Source organism: Struthio camelus, chromosome 7 (assembly GCF_040807025.1).
Source record: "Struthio camelus isolate bStrCam1 chromosome 7, bStrCam1.hap1, whole genome shotgun sequence".
Classification (NCBI taxonomy): Eukaryota; Metazoa; Chordata; class Aves; order Struthioniformes; family Struthionidae; genus Struthio; species Struthio camelus.
In genome coordinates this window covers 14407664-14424869 of record NC_090948.1, presented here as the reverse complement: position 1 = coordinate 14424869, position 17206 = coordinate 14407664, and the positions used below count along the sequence as shown (strand labels likewise).

General features: G+C 44.7%; 1 protein-coding gene across 5 annotated transcripts in view; it reads left to right on the top strand.

The window, feature by feature from the left end:
• The first annotated feature begins 812 nt into the window (after nt 1–812).
• GSTO1 (glutathione S-transferase omega 1) overlaps nt 813–17206 on the top strand; it is a 44851-nt gene continuing 28457 nt past the window's right edge. For 4 of the 5 annotated variants that reach the window (XM_068949703.1, XM_068949702.1, XM_068949704.1 and 1 more), the window contains exons 1-5: nt 1027–1178; nt 1317–1425; nt 3095–3317; nt 4629–4730; nt 6952–7058. In XM_068949703.1, coding sequence (XP_068805804.1) covers nt 1145–1178; nt 1317–1425; nt 3095–3317; nt 4629–4730; nt 6952–7058 — 575 coding nt within the window. In that variant the 5' untranslated portion in view covers nt 1027–1144. Of the gene's footprint in view, nt 1179–1316; nt 1426–3094; nt 3318–4628; nt 4731–6951; nt 7059–8697; nt 9232–17206 lie in introns of those variants that run through there. The other variant, XM_068949705.1, reaches the window with a different exon arrangement.

Sequence of the window (17206 nt, the reverse complement as noted above, 5' to 3'; positions counted from 1 at the left end):
ATGGACATAGAGAAACAACAAATATGCCCTGTAACATAGTTCTTTTATGGGTAGGAAAAACCATTTTGTTGACCAAGGGTATCTTAGTGTACAGCCTGTATTTATCTAGGGCATGGCAGGCTTGGGCAATAAATTACCACACCCTTTCACTGTTGCACTGCTTACTAATTACATAATCAAATAGCAATGACAGCAAAAATCAGGTTGTTCTTTTCAATTCATTCTTTATGCTTCAGATGAATAGTACAGTGTTTGATTCACGGTCACTTTACTAGTGGCAGCCTCCTATGTCTTGCCTGCAGAAAAGATGACCGCAGAAAGTATACTAGCTTTTGTGACATGATGTTGGGGGCCCAACTCCAGTGACAAAACTGAACTAAAAATCACCAACAAGCTGAACTTTCCTGTTCCGCAAACATGGATCCACCGATGAGACTCAAGAAGCTTCAGTTCCTCTATCAGCCTTAATAGTTTAGGCTATTTTGACAGCAACATGACTGTGGCCAGGAAGGCAGGGACTCTCCTTCGCTTCAGCTAAGGCTGTCCCCCTAAGTCTTGGGCCTACAAAAATACATTTTCCTACTGATGCACAGCTCTGAGCTGAAGGCTAGGTGGAACAATGGGGAACTCAAGGGATGCCTTTTACTTTTGGGATCGCAGATCAACTTGGACATTGCCTGAACTCCGTTAGAGGAAAGCTCCTCCATTACCACTGATTACACACCAAGAAAAACTGCCCTCACCTCAACTGAACAGGGGGCAAAGAGGAGCCCGGCGTACTTTGCCCGTGGTCCAGTTCTCTCTTTTGCCCTTCGCGTGTCCCGACACCGCCAGGGTTCGTGTTTGCCTCTGTGCTCAGCACAAGCAGCCGTGAACCCCGCTGCGTTTGCACGACAAACACCCGGCGAGCACAGGCAGGGCCCGACACCCCGCCAGGTCCGCAGCCGCGCAGCTGCCCAGCGCCGCCGAGGGGCGGCCGTTCCCGCCCTCCCCAACGGCCGCGCCAGGGCGTGTGCCGGCGCCCCTCCCCCAGCGCCGCCGAGGGGCGGCCGTTCCCGCCCTCCCTAACGGCCGGGGCGCAGAGCAGTGGCACGGCACGGCACGGCACGGCACGGCAGCGCAGCGCAGCGCAGCGCAGCGCAACATGGTGGGCGATCACTCCCGCTGCCTGGGCAAGGGTAAGTGGCGGCCTCCGTGAGCAGGGAGGCTCCGGTGCTGCCTCGGCCGTGGACTGCGGTGGGGGCGAGGGCGCTGGGCTGGGCTGGGCTGGGCTGGGCGCGCGCGGCGAGTAACGTCAGTAACGGCTCTCCCCACAGGTAGCGCGGCCCCGGGGCCTGTGCCCGAGGGCGTGATCCGGCTCTACAGCATGCGGTTCTGCCCCTTCGCGCAGAGGGCGCGCCTCGTCCTCCGCGCCAAGGGCATCAGGTGAGGCCGCCTCGGTGGGGCGGAGCGGGGTAGAGACGCGGCGGCCGCCGGGTGCCTTCCCCCCCCGGCGCCGCGACCCTCTGCCGCCGCCACGCCTTGGGCTCCGGGGACGGCCCGTGAGGGCTCACGCGGCGGGGTTCGAGCCTCGTTTCTAACCTGGGCTTTCCTAAATTGCTGTTAATTCAACACTGCGATGTAGAGTGGTTTCAGCGGATGATTTTGCTATAAAGCTTGGCACCCCTTAAGACTTATTTGGGGGGAAGGTATGGGCCTTGCTGAATTAGTGTGTGGTGAAATCGATTATGTAAAGGCCTGAAGTCAATCATTAGCAAAGAAGTTAAGTTGATTTTTTTTTTTGTATCTGTCGTAATCCTGACTGTTGGCAATAACAGCTGTTGAGCCGTTTTATGAGTAAGCGTGAATAGCACCTAAAAGTGTGAGTGGGTGGGTTTTTTTTTATTTGTTTATTTGTTTTTATTTTGCTTCAATGTAAGTTGCTGTGAAAATTCTGGGAAGTATGAATGTTCAGTGTTTCTTTAAATTACTGCTTACAATAATGCAATATGTAAGTTTGTCCTACAGAACAAAGAACCTTTTCTTCAGAGGGAAAGTACTGTGATATAATATATCTTCTCATTCCTGTTCTGTAATGAGTTTCTAAAAGTTAGTATTTATCTTGTTTCTTTTTTGAGACCCTTAAATGATATGACTAACTTTACAGTTTCAAAGTACCAAATTTTTTCACGTATTTCTGATTCCCACCAAGTTCCAGGCCTACCAAAGGCTTTTTAACTGGGCTTGGAGTCCTTGTTGGCATAGTGAATGCTTACCACTCAGTTCTTCTCTGTTGTCAAAATGAGAACCGTTTCTTTCAAAGAAACGTAATATTTCAGAGTGCCTTAAAAACTCCAGGTAAGTTTAGTTCTGTCTTTAGTCTCTTTTGATTAATTTGGGGGCTGGAAGGTTTGTTTTAGTATAGTGATTTTGGATTTTTTTTTTTTCTGGCAACCTTTCAGTTGCTTAAAAGGTTCAGCTGCATTTAGCAGACATATGGGTTTGCTGGGAACGTTATGGGGTCATACTTGTGTATGTTATGCTAATAAAGCATAAGTTATATTCAGGTTTTCTGTTTTTCTTAGTAGTGTCTATTTGGCTATGTGAGGCAATAGGCTAGAGAGATAAATAAGTAGGCAGTGTACTCTCCTGATATGCTCTCTGAGGTACTGCCAGATTAAAGTGCTACTGCAGTTAACTGGAGTGCAGCTTGCTCACAAGCAAATGCTTCTTGCCTAGAAGCTCCCTGAACTTGCATGTGATAAGTGTGCACTGAATTCAGAGCTTGACATTTATTTTAGTATGACTGGAAGGGCTTCCTCTTTTCAATGCATGCAGTCTGTTCCTGTGTCTTGGTGGCTTAATAAACAACTCATTGTAAGTCAGTATGGATTTTCCCCAATAAAGGAAGTGCTCCCTGATAGTGTTTCTAAGTGTCAGAGGGCCAGTCCCGCAAAGTGAAGGACCTCAGGGAAGATTAGGGAGAGCAGGAGAGTAAGGATTCAGCCTCTTTACTACAGTCGCTCTTGAGGTGTAATGATCGCATTTTTTCATGGTATGGAGTGGTACTGCACCAGAACTAATTCTTTTGTGTCTTATTTCTTTCACGCTTCAGCCATGAAGTAATCAACATCAATCTGAAGAACAAACCTGACTGGTTCTTCGAGAAGAACCCCTTTGGGCTGGTTCCTGTTCTGGAGACCAGCAAGGGCCAACTGATCTATGAGTCTCCAATCACTTGTGAGTATTTGGATGAAGCATTTCCAGGGAAGAAGCTGATGCCCTCAGACCCATATGAGCGAGCCTTTCAGAAGATGCTCCTGGAACACTTCTCAAAGGTACTATGTGATCAGGGTGGGATTGTGTTTCTTGCTTTACTAAAACAAAACTGCAGCTGCATTGCCAATGCTTCTTTCATGTCTTAAGACAGGTCTTGTAGCTAGGAAAAGCTTTTAAATGACCTCCAACATTTGGAGTATCTTACTGTTTACTCATACAAACAGCTGTGCATCTGAATTCCTGCCAGCAATTACATGAAGACAGGGATGCAGGAGGACAGCTAAGCCAGCTAAAGACTGAGGCAGGATTTTGAGTGTCCAACAATAGCAGGAAGGTTAGTAGACCAAACTAGCTGAATGGTTGACACCTAGTCGGTGACAATTGCTGTACTTTAACCTAAGCCTGTCTGTGGGAAGTGCTCTGTGAATGCAGAATTTGAAGAGTGCCTGACTAAGAGAGCTTAGGACAAAAAATGGCAGGTGGCTGTAGACAGTGGAGGCATATAAGGAAGCTGGTTTTGGCTCTCAGTGGGGGATGGAGGCTGGCATTGTGGCTGCCTGGAAGGAGGGGTAACTGCTCAGTATGCTAAACGTAGATATGACTAGCACAGGCTTTGAAGAATTTAGAAAGTAAAGGAAGCTAGCTTGGATATGAGGCAGCAGAGGAGAGGAACCAGTGGAAGATGCAAAAAGAAAGATGTGGCCAAAGAAGGGGGAATAAAAGAATTGTATTTACAACAGGTCTTTCTGAATAGACATAACGGCAGGAGGCTTACAGGGAAGGTTATTGCAGGAAATGAAATGTGCAGTGCATGTTGGTGGTATGAATGACAAGATCTTAGAAAAATAGTGATATGTGAGCTTTTAAGAAGACCCTATAATTAAGCCTGGCCACTGAACAAGTTTCTGTACTTTTCACTAATTTCTCTTGCAATTGCCGAATTAGAAAATCTACAGGTCTGCAGAAGTCTGTATATCCTGGACTGCACCTCTGTTTCTTAGAAGTACCTTAAATGTTAGAGTAAATCTCCATCGTGTTCAAAAAGTAGCAAGATTTCAGAAGTGTGTATCTGGGAAAAGAAAGGCTGTGCACCTTGCCACTTTTATAGCTGTTTTCTGGTAGTGTGTGCAAACTGGAAACATGCTCATCTTTTCATTGTTGTCCTTTTCCTGCACTACAAAAATGTGTTTGGTTTTTGCATTCAGTCTTCCTTTCAGGCTATGCTTAACTCTTCTGAAGTATCAGCTTTTTGTTAATGGACTTTATCTATCTTTTTAATAACAACTTAAGATCTGACTTACTATCTTAAGCTCTGAGTGACTATTACTGTAATAAGAGTATTGAAAGCTTTCTCCTTTTGCTTTGTTTAGCTATCACCTATAGTCTTCAAGTATTGTGTTGCAGTCAAAGATGGACAGGACGTCTCAGCACTGAAAGCAGAGTTTGTTGAAAAGCTTGGCAAACTTGAAGAGGTAAGAGCACTTCATGGTAATGAGCAGGGTGACAGTTATTGTATCATATCCTTTTTCCTCTCACGTTTTGGAATGAGATGCTTCTCCTGCAGTTGGAAGTTGTAGCAATGAACAATCCTGCAATTAACTCCCCTTGGCCTAGGATTTGAATAGCACACTTAGTTTAGCTACTTGGAAGTTACTCTAAGTTTCATCTGTGTGATGAAGTCTACTGTGCACTCCTAGCGGTTTCTGAATGCTGGCTAACTATGCTATTGTCTTAAACATCTCCTTTCTGCTTTGGAGGAAAGGAGGTCTTGCAGCATGCTCTAAGAGCAAGGGCTAAGGAATCTGAGCTGCTGAAAAACGTCTGTGCTGTAGCTCTGCTGAAATCAATGCATGCAAATACATTGTTGATGAGATTTAATTTTTTTCCTTCAAGAGTTCATCTTTGTCTTCTCTGCTTTATGGGGCTGGAGGCAGAGTATAATATGTCCCTGGCAGAAATCCAGCCCAGGGCCATGTTCTGCTACAGCAGTGTGACCCAACTTCACCTGAGCTCCAGAAAGCATCAGGTGGCTTTGAAGCTGTATTAGGAACTTCACAATGCTGCCTTTGTGTCAGTACCAGTTCTTCAGTGACCGGAATGGCTGTCAGATTCCCTTATCACAAACCCGTTCCCTTTGCATTTCTAGCAGCCACAACTAATGTTTGTCTGTCTGGAGTAAGAAGTATTCTTCTAGTATATTTCTGCTCTGGTGCAAAGCTTCCAGTTGCTTTTCAGTACTTTCCTAATTCTTTTAACAGTGCTGCACATTCTGCTTCCCTCCCCCCCTTAAGTTATCAAACCAGAACTGCTTTCAGGGTAGTCTGTCTGTCTAATCAGACTGATACTAGGGTAGTGCAGATGACAAGTTATTTCTTGAGGGAAGCCACTTCTCTGAAATACAAATCCATTAAACATTAAGGAAGAATTAACCTTCATCCCACTTTATTAATGCAGTGAGATATTTGCTGCTTCTTCAGTGTTTCTATTTTACTATACCCTGAAGGATTTTGCAGCAGCAGCAGCTCAAGGTGAGCTGAGGATAGGAGAAAGGGACGCAGCCGTGCAGGCTTCACTCAGCCTATTGCAGAAGATGTTCAAGAAGTGAAGTGGTTTTGAAGCACTTCTGAGTCTAGCTTACTGACGCAGCAGCCTGTCTAGCTACCTGACAGAGGGAGCTGTGTCCCCGTCTCTGGAACTGTACAGCTGTCAGGTTATATTCTGCCAGACAGCTGGTAATTCAAATATCTTGACATTATTTCTTGAAGGGACTGCTTTGGAGTTTCTACTAGATCATGAGATAGGGGGCAGGGAATGAATGCTGTGGTATTATTTTGGTATGTGTCCAGAAAGACAAGGATTCGTAAGGTCTTTCTTGAGTTCCATCTTAAAAATACCAAAGTGCCCAAAAACTGGGGTATTAGTCTGCTGAAAGAAGGGTCTCAGGTTTCTTTAAAGTGTTTTAATTTGGGTGACTGTGGCATTCAAAATAGGTGTCCAAAACATAAGTGTAGAAGGAGAGCTTAGTGCAAGGTAGTCTTGTGTTCTTTACTGCCCTGCATTCTGTGCTGAGCCCATACTGGGGCTCTGTTTCTCTGGGGTATGTGTATGTTATACTTGCTTCCTGTTCCCTCTGCATCTGCAGTTAAACGCAGGTCTAGATGTTACGTTAGAAGTGCTTTCCAAACGCCACTTGGACTCAAATGCCATGGGAAAAGTGTCTCTGTAAAAACCGTGTCCTAGTTTATCTGGATGCTAAATTTAGATTGTTTTATTGCTCTAGAAATGCATATGTATGGTTATAGTTGGTTATTCTCCAGTGCTGTTGCTTTTTTACAAGTAAGAAATCATTACTAACTGCTGGAGATCGTGCGCTCCTTTTTGTTTGTGTACAAGCCACAAATTGCTAGTGATTAATATTTTAACTGATTTTGAACAGGCAGTGGAGAAGAGCCTGACTAACAGTATATAAAATAGTTAAACTTAGTATTACAGCTGCTTTCCTGACTAGTTCTGACTCCTCAGAAACCACACACAGGAAAAATGTGCTGTATCTGCATTATTTCTTGATTGATCCTTTCAGTATGCCTGCATTCCACTATGAGGTGGGTTTTTTGTTAGGGTTGGTTTTGTTTTGTAGGGTTGTGCCATGTAATTTTCCTTCTGAGGGTGACTGTCATCTCTCTCCCCTAACAGATGCTGTCCAAATGCAATACTGTGTTTTATGGTGGGGACTCCATCTCCATGTTTGACTATATGATCTGGCCCTGGTTTGAACGTCTGGAGGCAGTTCAGCTGCAGGAGTGAGTATCACGGACTTTGCCTACCTTCTAGCGGACGCTAAAGCGCCCTAGTGTGAATGTTCTCTGCATACACTTTGCAGCCATGGGCCACTGTTGGGGATCGCTGAAGAAAGCGTGTGCTGTGTTACAGTTTGGGGAGAAGGGGGAGCATCTCAAAACTGAGATGAGTTGTTCAGGGATCTTCTAGAAAAAGACTTTCACTGGATCTGTTTCTTACCAAGTCCTTTGGACAGAGCTGGAAGAAGTGGTAAAAATGTAGGACTTCCGCTCCCACACCATAGATGGAAAATGGGCCTTATTTGATGAGGATAGAGGTATGGAGACGTAGATTTAAATTTCTTGGTCCAAAACCTTTGATTTGAAAGGGAATCTTTTCAGAAAATCTGGGCTGACAAAGGAGGATGGTTTTGTTGTGAGATGGGGAAACTGTATCCTACCTTGCTGTAGCTAATAGATCCTGTCCCTGTTGTAACAGAAGCAGTCCTGTTAAATGTCTTGGTCTATTATATTCTTAAACAGCTTCAGTTACCATGGTGTTGGAATAACTAAGGAAAATGGTGGCAGAAGAGAACTATTTTGTAGCTGGGGGTTAAAGCAGGGCAGGAGAGTCTGATATGTCAAAGGAAGCGGGTGATGAAGTGGGAATATGAGTTGGAGTCTCACCCTGGTGCCTAAAGCATTCTTGAGGAACAAGAAAGATGCAGGGAATCCTTAGTATTGGAACTTTTGGCACTGAAAAGAGTTTTACTGATGGATTGCTGGCCTGCCTTTCTTCCTGTGTGGCCCTTGACTGGAAAGAGAAGTATTACAAGCAGTATAGGAGCACAGGTCTAGAGTCATGAAAGTATTTGGATGACTGAGGATCTGAGCCATACTACCTTAAGAAAAGATGCTTTCTGGGTGAGTCTTAGGAGCTAACTGGAGAAGTTGTGTATGAATTAGACTCTTAAACTTGGAGTTGGAAATTGGAATATGAAGTACTAGGGTCCGTCTGCCAGAAGAGAATGGAAAGAATAAGTTACACTACTCCATTTGCCACATAGTCTCTTTTTCAAATGTGTGTCAGAGCAGGTTTGTGGATTTAATCCACTAGTCAAATCATGAATTTCCTCATTAGACACTGGGCCTGGATTTTGAGCTGCTGGATTGCAAGGTAGTACAAATTGCACAACACTTATCTTGGTACACAGTGCAGAGGCGAGAAGGGGTTCTGGGGTTGGGAGGAGGACTCAGAAGCTGCATGCAGCATTTTTTAGAGACTCGCCGCTAACAAAGCATTCCAGAAGGAGGCAGTGTGGCACAAGCCTCTACCCTCAACACAAAGGAGAGAATAGTTAACAGAGCAAAGTGTCTTTTGCAGCAGGGATAGTGAAGGTGAAAACATGCTTATACCGTGCACAAGAGGTACCTATCTGTGTTTTTGCTCAGCTGTGCTCTGTAAGAACTGCTTTACTTTCCAGATGCCAATCCATCTTCTGTGATTTGATACCTATTTCCGTCACCTTCTCTGAGATTAACGTTATGCTGGAAGGGAGAAAGCAAAACAAGCAGTAAAACAGAACCTCTCAAGCTCTTTTGTTTCCTTGATGCTCTCTTGGTTTCCCATTTGCATTACTCAGTCTCTTTCCTTTTCCCATAGCTCTTTGAGTCACACCCCAAAGCTCCAACGCTGGATGGAGGCTATGAAGGAGGACCCTGCTGTCAAGGCTACGATGACTGATCCACAGACATACAAAGGCTACCTCCAGCTCTATTTGAAGAACAGCCCCGAGGCATGTGATTATGGGCTTTGAGGTGCCACTGGGAACGTGCTGCTGAAGGAGCAGTGCTTCTTTTCAGTGTGAGCTGTGGGAACATAGTGCAGTTTGGTGTGGGCTCTTTATGGTGTGTTTTGCAATAGGAATAAATCCGTGCTGAAAAGGCTGAGAAGCCTGTGAATTCCCTCCTTCTGGTCAGGAGGAGGATGTGTTGGCTTCAGGTGGGAGGTGGAAAGTCACTGGTGGTGGTATATATCATGTAGAGGAAAACGTTGACTTGACTCAGAGGTGACCCTGTGGCCTCTTCTCAAGTGTTTCTGTTGAGTAGTCACTGAACCCACCCCATCAGAGTTGGCTTAAAAAAATGTAATCCTGGTGTCTTGAAAATAAAGCAAACAATGATTTCTTTAAATACAGTTATTTTTCCCTTGTTTCATGCAGCTGTTAGTCACTGGACTTATTGTGCAGAGGGGAGTGAGGTGCTATCAAGGCTAAACAGGTAAGAGTGGTCTCTGAAGTTAAGACACAGTTATCCTCGTGTAAACTACCTTCCTCTTTTGAGACCACTACTGCCAAACCACTGGACTTACAACCCCACCCACTCACCCCTGCTGAAGCTGTGGCTGATGGAACCATTTAGCAATGGTTTCCAGTTTGGGTAAGGTTTGTAAGGGGGTTTGTGGTTATAACCCTTCTTTGCAATAAGTTCTATTAATTCTAGGTCCTAATCTCAATTATCCTAGAAGCTGGCGTATGGGGTAAAGTTAACACAAACCATATTCCGAGCAGAAGGATGCTTGTTTGCTGTACTGCTTCAGAACTCAAAGCTTTGCTGTATGTGTCAAGATGTATATGAAATTGGAGAACTGAAGTAGAAAGAGTTCAGTCTGAGTGTTACGTACTGCTGTCATCTTGCTGCTGGGGAAGGAATAAATGTGTTGTGACTCTCCCAGTTGCTTCCAGAAACTGTTTTGCAGTTGGACAGCTTTGAAGCTCTCCTAGATGCTGAAAGTCCCCTAGACTTTAGGTGTGGAGACAGGAGTATTTGATTCAAAAGTAGTCATAGGAGAAGGCAGACTTCTTCCCCCCGCCCCCTCCCCCCCCCAAACAGGGTATTAAAAGAGTTATGGCCCACTGTGTTGCTTGGATGTGTATGTCTTTGCAAAACTGGTCATAATTCCAGGAAATAAGCTTGCAGAGGGAACAAAGTAAAGCAGAATATCCCAGTTTAAGGACAAGGCTGCAGTTCTAGCAGTGCTGAGATGGTTGCTATGAGATGCATGAGACTGTTGTGATGTCTGCCATGGCAATGAGGTAAGGTAGAATAGCAGAAGGTGGTAGTTTACGGTTTTCCTGGAATCTGAGGTCCTGAGTGTCTCAGAGCTGTTCTGGAGGAAAATCGAACTAATTTATCTTCCCCCCAGCCCCCACCCCAATGCAGTCTGCCCCAACCTACTAACTGAGGAAGTGCATGGTTGTGTAACTTCAAGTAGGAAAGCAGATATGAAAGACATTTGAAGAGGAAAAAGAATTAACAGAAGCTCCTCCAATAAATATGCTTCCTACCAGCTTATGTGCTCTTGGAGGCTGCAGTCTGCGAGCACACAGACATTAGAGGGGCTTATTTATGCCCTTACTAGCTTTAACTCAAACTGTGCAGGTTTTCCCCCCCCAATTTATCTTGTGGCTTTTAAACACAGCTGACACTACTTAGAAAAATGTAATTACTGTGCTGTCCCTTCCAGAGTACAGATTTTATGTAAAGGTTGCACAATCCAAATCTGATGCTGCAGATGTTTAGTAGATTGTCACTTGACATCTCGGTTTTCCTTTTGGTTTAGAGCAGTGCTTATGCAGAGCATCTCAGATACCCAAAGGAAGCTCAGGGAATGGCTGTGTTGCAGAGTGGAGTTCATGATTATCAGCAGAGAAGAGTGACACTTCAGGCATTTGAATTAGCCCAGTTTGCCAACCCCTGTCTGGAGCAGTTACTGCTCCAACCCCCTTGTGGATCAGCAAACTTCAGTTAAAGCTATCATCTTCCAGCAGAGCACCTGGGTTGGTTGCATGTGGATGGGTCTTCACTGATGGGCAGCCTTCTCCTTAGACACAAATTAACTCTGCAATAGCACAAGGCTTGCGTGTCCTGTGCTGCACTTGATCGTTGTGTGTCCTGTAAACAGCAGGAAAACATCAAGTGCGAGAACCAAGCTCAGAGGAGACTGGGTATGTGTTCTCGGTGCGTCAAGACTTTATGCAGCATTTTGCTGGGAGTCCTATATGCTACTCTGGAAAATGTCCAGGCCATGTTTTTAATGTGTTTTCACCCCTGACATACATCCTCAAGAGAGTAAAGGTTCTGTTTTCAAAGATTCAGGAGTGCTGTAGGTAATCATTTAGGACAAGAAGTCTAAAAGCCTCTTCTGTCACAGGGAGTAATTAGGCCAGATACCATTATGACTATTGGCATTGAGGCACCTTGCCCGCTGCACTTAACTGGCATAATAAGACCACGCTGTCTATAGTGACCGCAGTGCTTTGGATTCCTATCTTACGTCTTCTCTGCATGATGTGTACTTAACAGCAAATTGCCCCAATGGAAGACTTGACTGATTTAGGATTTATGCAAGCGTCAGAGTTCTTATTTGCCACTTTGTGTTGTACAGGTAGGCTAGTTGGACGCCTCCCACCTAGCTATGAATCTAGCCTGTCCTTGTTTAAATTTGCAAGGTCTGTTGCATAAAATTGTAAGTGGCAAGGTGCTGAGAGGAGAGGGAGAAGAATGGGGGAAAGTATAGCCTTAAAAAAGCACAACCAAAGGAAGCTGTTTTATTTTACTGCCCATGAAAGCTCATGATTTTTGAAACTGAATGTTGATACTGAAAACTCAAAACTCAGTTTTGTCCTGAAAAAAACAGTTGCAAGAATGACAGCCCCACTGGGGTGGGTGGCAGAACGATTTCTTGATTGAAGCTGGGTTGTTAGAGCTAGGTTCTCTTGGCTCATGTATGACCTTACTGTGGATGTTAGGAACTTGGGCAATATGCAAGCTGGAACAGAAACCAGCCTTGTCCCACAGCATTATATGGATCCCTTGTAGCTCAGAATGAATGTACAAATACTGCAACAGTCTTCCCAGGAGATTTTCTGCTGGAAGATCTTGTTGATTTGGAGTGATGTGGGGAAGCAGCTATATCTTTGTGGTGGGCATTGGCTTGCAGGATCAGGGTAGCGTGTGCAGAGGAGGCATTAAGATGTGAGGTATGTGAGAAGATGGAGCTAGGCTCTTTTGTTAGATTGGAAGCAGGGCGTGGGCTTGATGAAGCTCCTGTTGCTGAAATGGTGTTGATGGGATCCCCATGGCAAACTTCCAGCAATTGCTAACTGCAGAACACTTTGGTTTTATTAGCTACTCTGCTTTGTTTAGAGCTTGTTAAGGCTATTAGTAAATACGCCTGGAAATTGGCTTCCATAAACATGCTGGGGACATGTTGCAGTTTACTCCAATATATTATTGGGAACTAGTGGGAGATGTGACATTAGGAAGATCCACTGATGGGTTAAGAACAGAGACTGACATCTAAAATGTAAGTGGCTAAGGCCAGACCACAGTAACCAGGAGACTTCATTGTGTTGTCTGAACAGAAAGTTGTGCTCTCCCCATCTTTGTTTCCTGGCTCTGGAGTGTACCATTATAAATATGCTTCTTCAGCAAAAAAAAGCAAATGAAATATCCCGCCTTATAATTTACTATTAAATATCAGTGCTGTAAATCCCGCAGCACACAGCTGGGGTCCTGAACCCGTTACAGCACACCAGGAAATGCAGGCCTTAGGCACGGTTTTTGACATGGTAATGAATACGCAACAGTTTGGCCAAGTCTTCAAAGGAAAGGAAAAGTTATGTGGAATGAGCTGAGTCTTTCCTTCCATGGTGGATGGGCGTAAAGGATACGTGATACTAGTCTAAAGAGGCCAAGTAGACAACACACATACTAAACTTTGGTCAGTAGAGAGGAGGAAGATGAAATGAACAATAATAAAAAAAGATCAAGCAGTGTAACAGCTCTGCCATTTGGTTTGAGCTCCCGTTAAAATCTTACAGGGATCAGACTGAACAGCAAGTATCGTGTTTACTCACCTTCTCTACTCTGTATTTTGTCCTTGAAAGTTAATTGTTGGTGCTATTATGTTTATGTTTCTAGGATAGCGGTGACTTTTTTTGTTGTTCCCATTTGCTGTGCCACCAAGTATGAAAACTGCTCTGGGCACAAGCAAAGAAGTTAAAAGTCAGGGTTCATTAAGGACAAGGCTATTGTAGAATCTCTGCAAATTTAGGGGCAGGATGGATGCTTAAAATTAGCAAGGCAAGGGGCCCAGTTGTGTCCTGCGTTCCTCGCACCTCCCTACAGCTTTACTGATGTCCTTGCAACGGTGCTGGTACTGCAGTGCAAGACATAGTCCAGCCTCTTGTTCCTGATTATTGTGTTAAGATCCCTTATATTGAGGCTAAGAGCAAGGTAGGAGGCCAACGTGGAGGGAAGCATGGTGATACCAGACTATCAGACCTGGGAAAGTTTGCTGAGTTTTGGTAAGTTAGGTGGGATCTTGGGTGAATGGGAATGCCTTCCTGTGGCTAGGGCAGAAGGCCCTTGCTTGGGGGAATTGTTGAGAAGAGCCTGTCCAAAGAGGCTAGAAGGGCCTGTGGTCCTTGTGCTGGAACTGGTTACTGGAGGTACTGATATGAAAAGTCTCAAATGTCGCAGGCTAGGGACTCCTGAAACAGTTAGGTGAACTCCAAACAAATACCCGTGGGTTTTTTTGTTCCTTCTAATCAATTAAAAAGGAAGAGAAAAGGAAAACTCGACTTCTTACCCTGTTCCGTTTATCACCTGTCATTGATATTTGCAGAAGGAAGCTGAGCTCTGGCCTGCTCGTCAGACGTGTCTGGCTGTGTATGAGAGCATGTGCTAGGCATAGTATGTGCATACATCTCCTGGGCCTGCTCTCCCCATTTTTTCACTGTCATGACATCTGTAATGTCCCCCCTCCATTGTCAGAGTTTGAGAGTTGGCTGTTTTTTTATCTTCTCCTTTCTTTGTTAGTAGCCTGATGATTTCGTCACTGTTTCTTGGACATTGGCTTCACTTGGGAAGGGCTGATGAAAACACAGTCTCTTCACAGGCAGGAAATCAGATACCATTTTACTAAACTGTCCCTGATTTCTCTAATAAGATGGAAGCACTCTTTTCCACTGCTAGTCCAAAGCCAACAGGGCTGCCAGTTACTGCTTGAGCTGAGCAGATTAGTAGTGCCATACAGCATTGTTAGTACTTTTCCCTCCTGAAGCGTTTTGCTGACTTGCTGAAACAGGAATTATAAAACTTGTCAGTGAGGTGCAGTTGCATCTGGGGTGGAATGTGACAAGTGTTTAACAGTGTGCAGTAACACTGTATCTGAGTCCAGGAGGAAGCAGAAAATGCATCTTACATTTAAGAGCTGGGATATCGAGCCTTTCCTGTACCGTTCACAGTTGTCTCCTGATGCACAGGCTGCAGTCTCAGAGCTCACAGCATGTGCTGCAGGTTTGCATCTTAGAGCCACCACTCTGTCCTGGCAGAGCCAATGGAAAAAGCCACCTCTGTGTGGGAAACGGAGCCAAGGAAGAGGGCACTGAACAGCCACAAGCAGAGTAGGGAGGAGGTAATATTTCCTGTAAACTGCAAACCATTTGCGTGAGTCACCCCTGTGATGCCCAGCAAAGGCATAGGAATGCTGAGGGAAAAGGAGGAAAAAAGCTGTCAACTTCAGAACACTTGAAGAATCAATGAGAGCACCAACAGTGAGACGTTACTGCTTAATACCATCCTTCCTGTAGTGCTCTGCATATGTTTTCCTTCCCCAAAGTGGTGCTTTTGCTCCTTCCTGCTCCTGCCACTCAAACCAGAGTCAGAAGGGAGTTCTCAACAAAAACGCTCTCTGGGCCAATCCACAAGTTGGAGCGTGGTTGTTTTTTCCTCTTTATTCATTACTTATTGCTGTTGTAGCAGCCCTTTTCCATGCCTGTTTAACCTTGGAAGCAGAGGCTTTCTCATCTTACTTGTAATAGCTAATGCAGGGAGATTAATCAGCCGCTTCTCCTTGTGAGAAAACAGCTCTAATTATATATAACCCATGCCTTCAAACCCACAGGCTTAGTGTCTCTCAGTTGCTCTTCATATGCCTTGTGTAGCTTCACTGTGTTGTGCTGGTATGTTTGTGCTCTGGATCAAACTTTTAACCTCTAAAGCTATGCCCAATGTGGCTCTGGCAGAAGGAGCGAGTCATTGTGTTGAAATGCAGAAGATGGGGCTGTTGGTAGAAACCTGCATGTGGACAAGCCTTGCTTTTCTCTAGGTTTACATACAGGAGCTTCATAACAGTGATGTGATGTGATAATGCGCCCACAGCCCTGAGGTGAGCTTAACCAGCAGGAGTATCGTGCTGACAGTGCAGAATACCTCTGTCCCATGGGAACACCTGCTGCGACATAGGCCAGGCAGGGCTGCTATGCATCACTCGCGCTTAGGGGCACAAGAAGCTGGGAGTTAATATACCTGGCTTTAACACTAACTCTGTGGGTTGTGTCCATATAGCACGCTGATGAAGCATAGAGAGAGCTCAACCAGCCCTCTGCTGGAAACCAAACAGCACTGAGGGATTTCCCAAAGCCTATGGGGAGATGCTCCTGGCTGGCAGGAGACCTGCAACATTGTAATAAGCTAAGTAGCATCTCCCCATTGGCTTTGGGAAATCCCTCAGTGCTGTTTGGTTTCCAGCAGAGGGCTATAGAGCAAAACTGAAGTATAGGAACAATATAATGAATTTCCTCCTTTGATGCACCCAGGGAGGTGAACTGACAGATGAGTCAGGCTGTGAACAATGTGCGTTACTGATCTCAGTTCGGCCTGGCCCAGCCCAGCCCTGCCTGCTGGGCCTGTACCGCACCGCATTAGATCCTAAATGCTAGCTTGTCTAAGAAGGGTGCCTAATTGGATTTCCAGTGGCATTTAAATGTTGTGGCATTTCTGGAAAGCAGCAAGGTACTGACAGAAATCTAATCCTAGCCCCTTGGACTTGCCTAAATCTTTGCTGGATTGAGACTGTTATGGCTACAGGCCTGTCAGTGGATTTGAAGGTTGTTTCACATCTAGCATTGACCCATTTTCCCCCAGACTTCCTAAGAGACTTTAACAATTTCTATTAGGATTTTAATCTTCATTCTTGTGTGCAATTTTTAAAAGCATGACACAGTCGGACATTTTACAAGCACTCAAATGCCTAAACAAGGGCTGTGTTTAAACATTTCCCTTCTACCCTTCCACCTCAGGGCAGGTCAGTAAAGCTAAGCTATCCACCTTCAAGACAGAAATGGCCAATAATCTTTTCTCTGACACTTTGGATAAGCTCTGAGTATTTCTGAGTTCTCTGCAGATATGTCAAACTTGGTTAAATTGTTTGACAGATTCAAAAGTTATTTGGCAGAAGATGAATGCATAGACCCTCCTCCTCACACACACACACACATACACACTGACTGTATAGAAAACTGGTTATAACCTGGTTTATATTGCCATAATGAATTCATTTTAGAAGAAAGTAGGATGGCCTGCAGTTCTTCTTGGAAAAAGTACAACCAACTTAATGCTTGGTTGGAGCCATTGAACTAATATGCAGGTTCTTGCTGTCTGTGGTTCAGCTATGATCTTGAGAAACCTTCTTGCCAAATATACACAATCCAGATAGAAAGCATCTATCTGCTGCTCTGCCAGTGACACATGGGGACAGACCTGAATTAGCTTTTATACCTGCAAGTGAAGAACCACAACAGAGTTCAGCAGAGGGGACAAAAGCTGCTCAAGAAATGAGCAATTCTTGAGCGGTTATCCCATTCTGAGGCCAGCACTCCCAGCATTACTGCTGGTGGTTCCTGACCAAGTTATGGTTAGCAGGCCTGAAGGTCACGATACCCTTTGAGAGTGCTCCTGCAGTTTTATAGCACTAACATTTCTGCCTGCTTAAAATAAAGGAGATTCTGTCCTTGCTTGTGGATATTCCATAAGTGCTAAAAAATCATTACATATATTACTAGTGGCAAATTTTTCTCTTCTCTTTACCTTTCTGCCTCCCTCTCTGGATGACTTAACCCTTGAAAAGTGCTTATTTGTGTCAACACAAACATTACCCTGATTTGCGTTCCCAATGTATTGAAAAAATGTCAGAGTATACTTCCAGAAACATTAGAACTCATCTTTAAGGTGGCAATAAAAGCAGAGCTACCTCTAGCTGGAAAAAGTGTGCTGCTTTCTAAATCTAAGTCAAAATCAGTCATTTGTGAAGTTTTTCCTGCGGA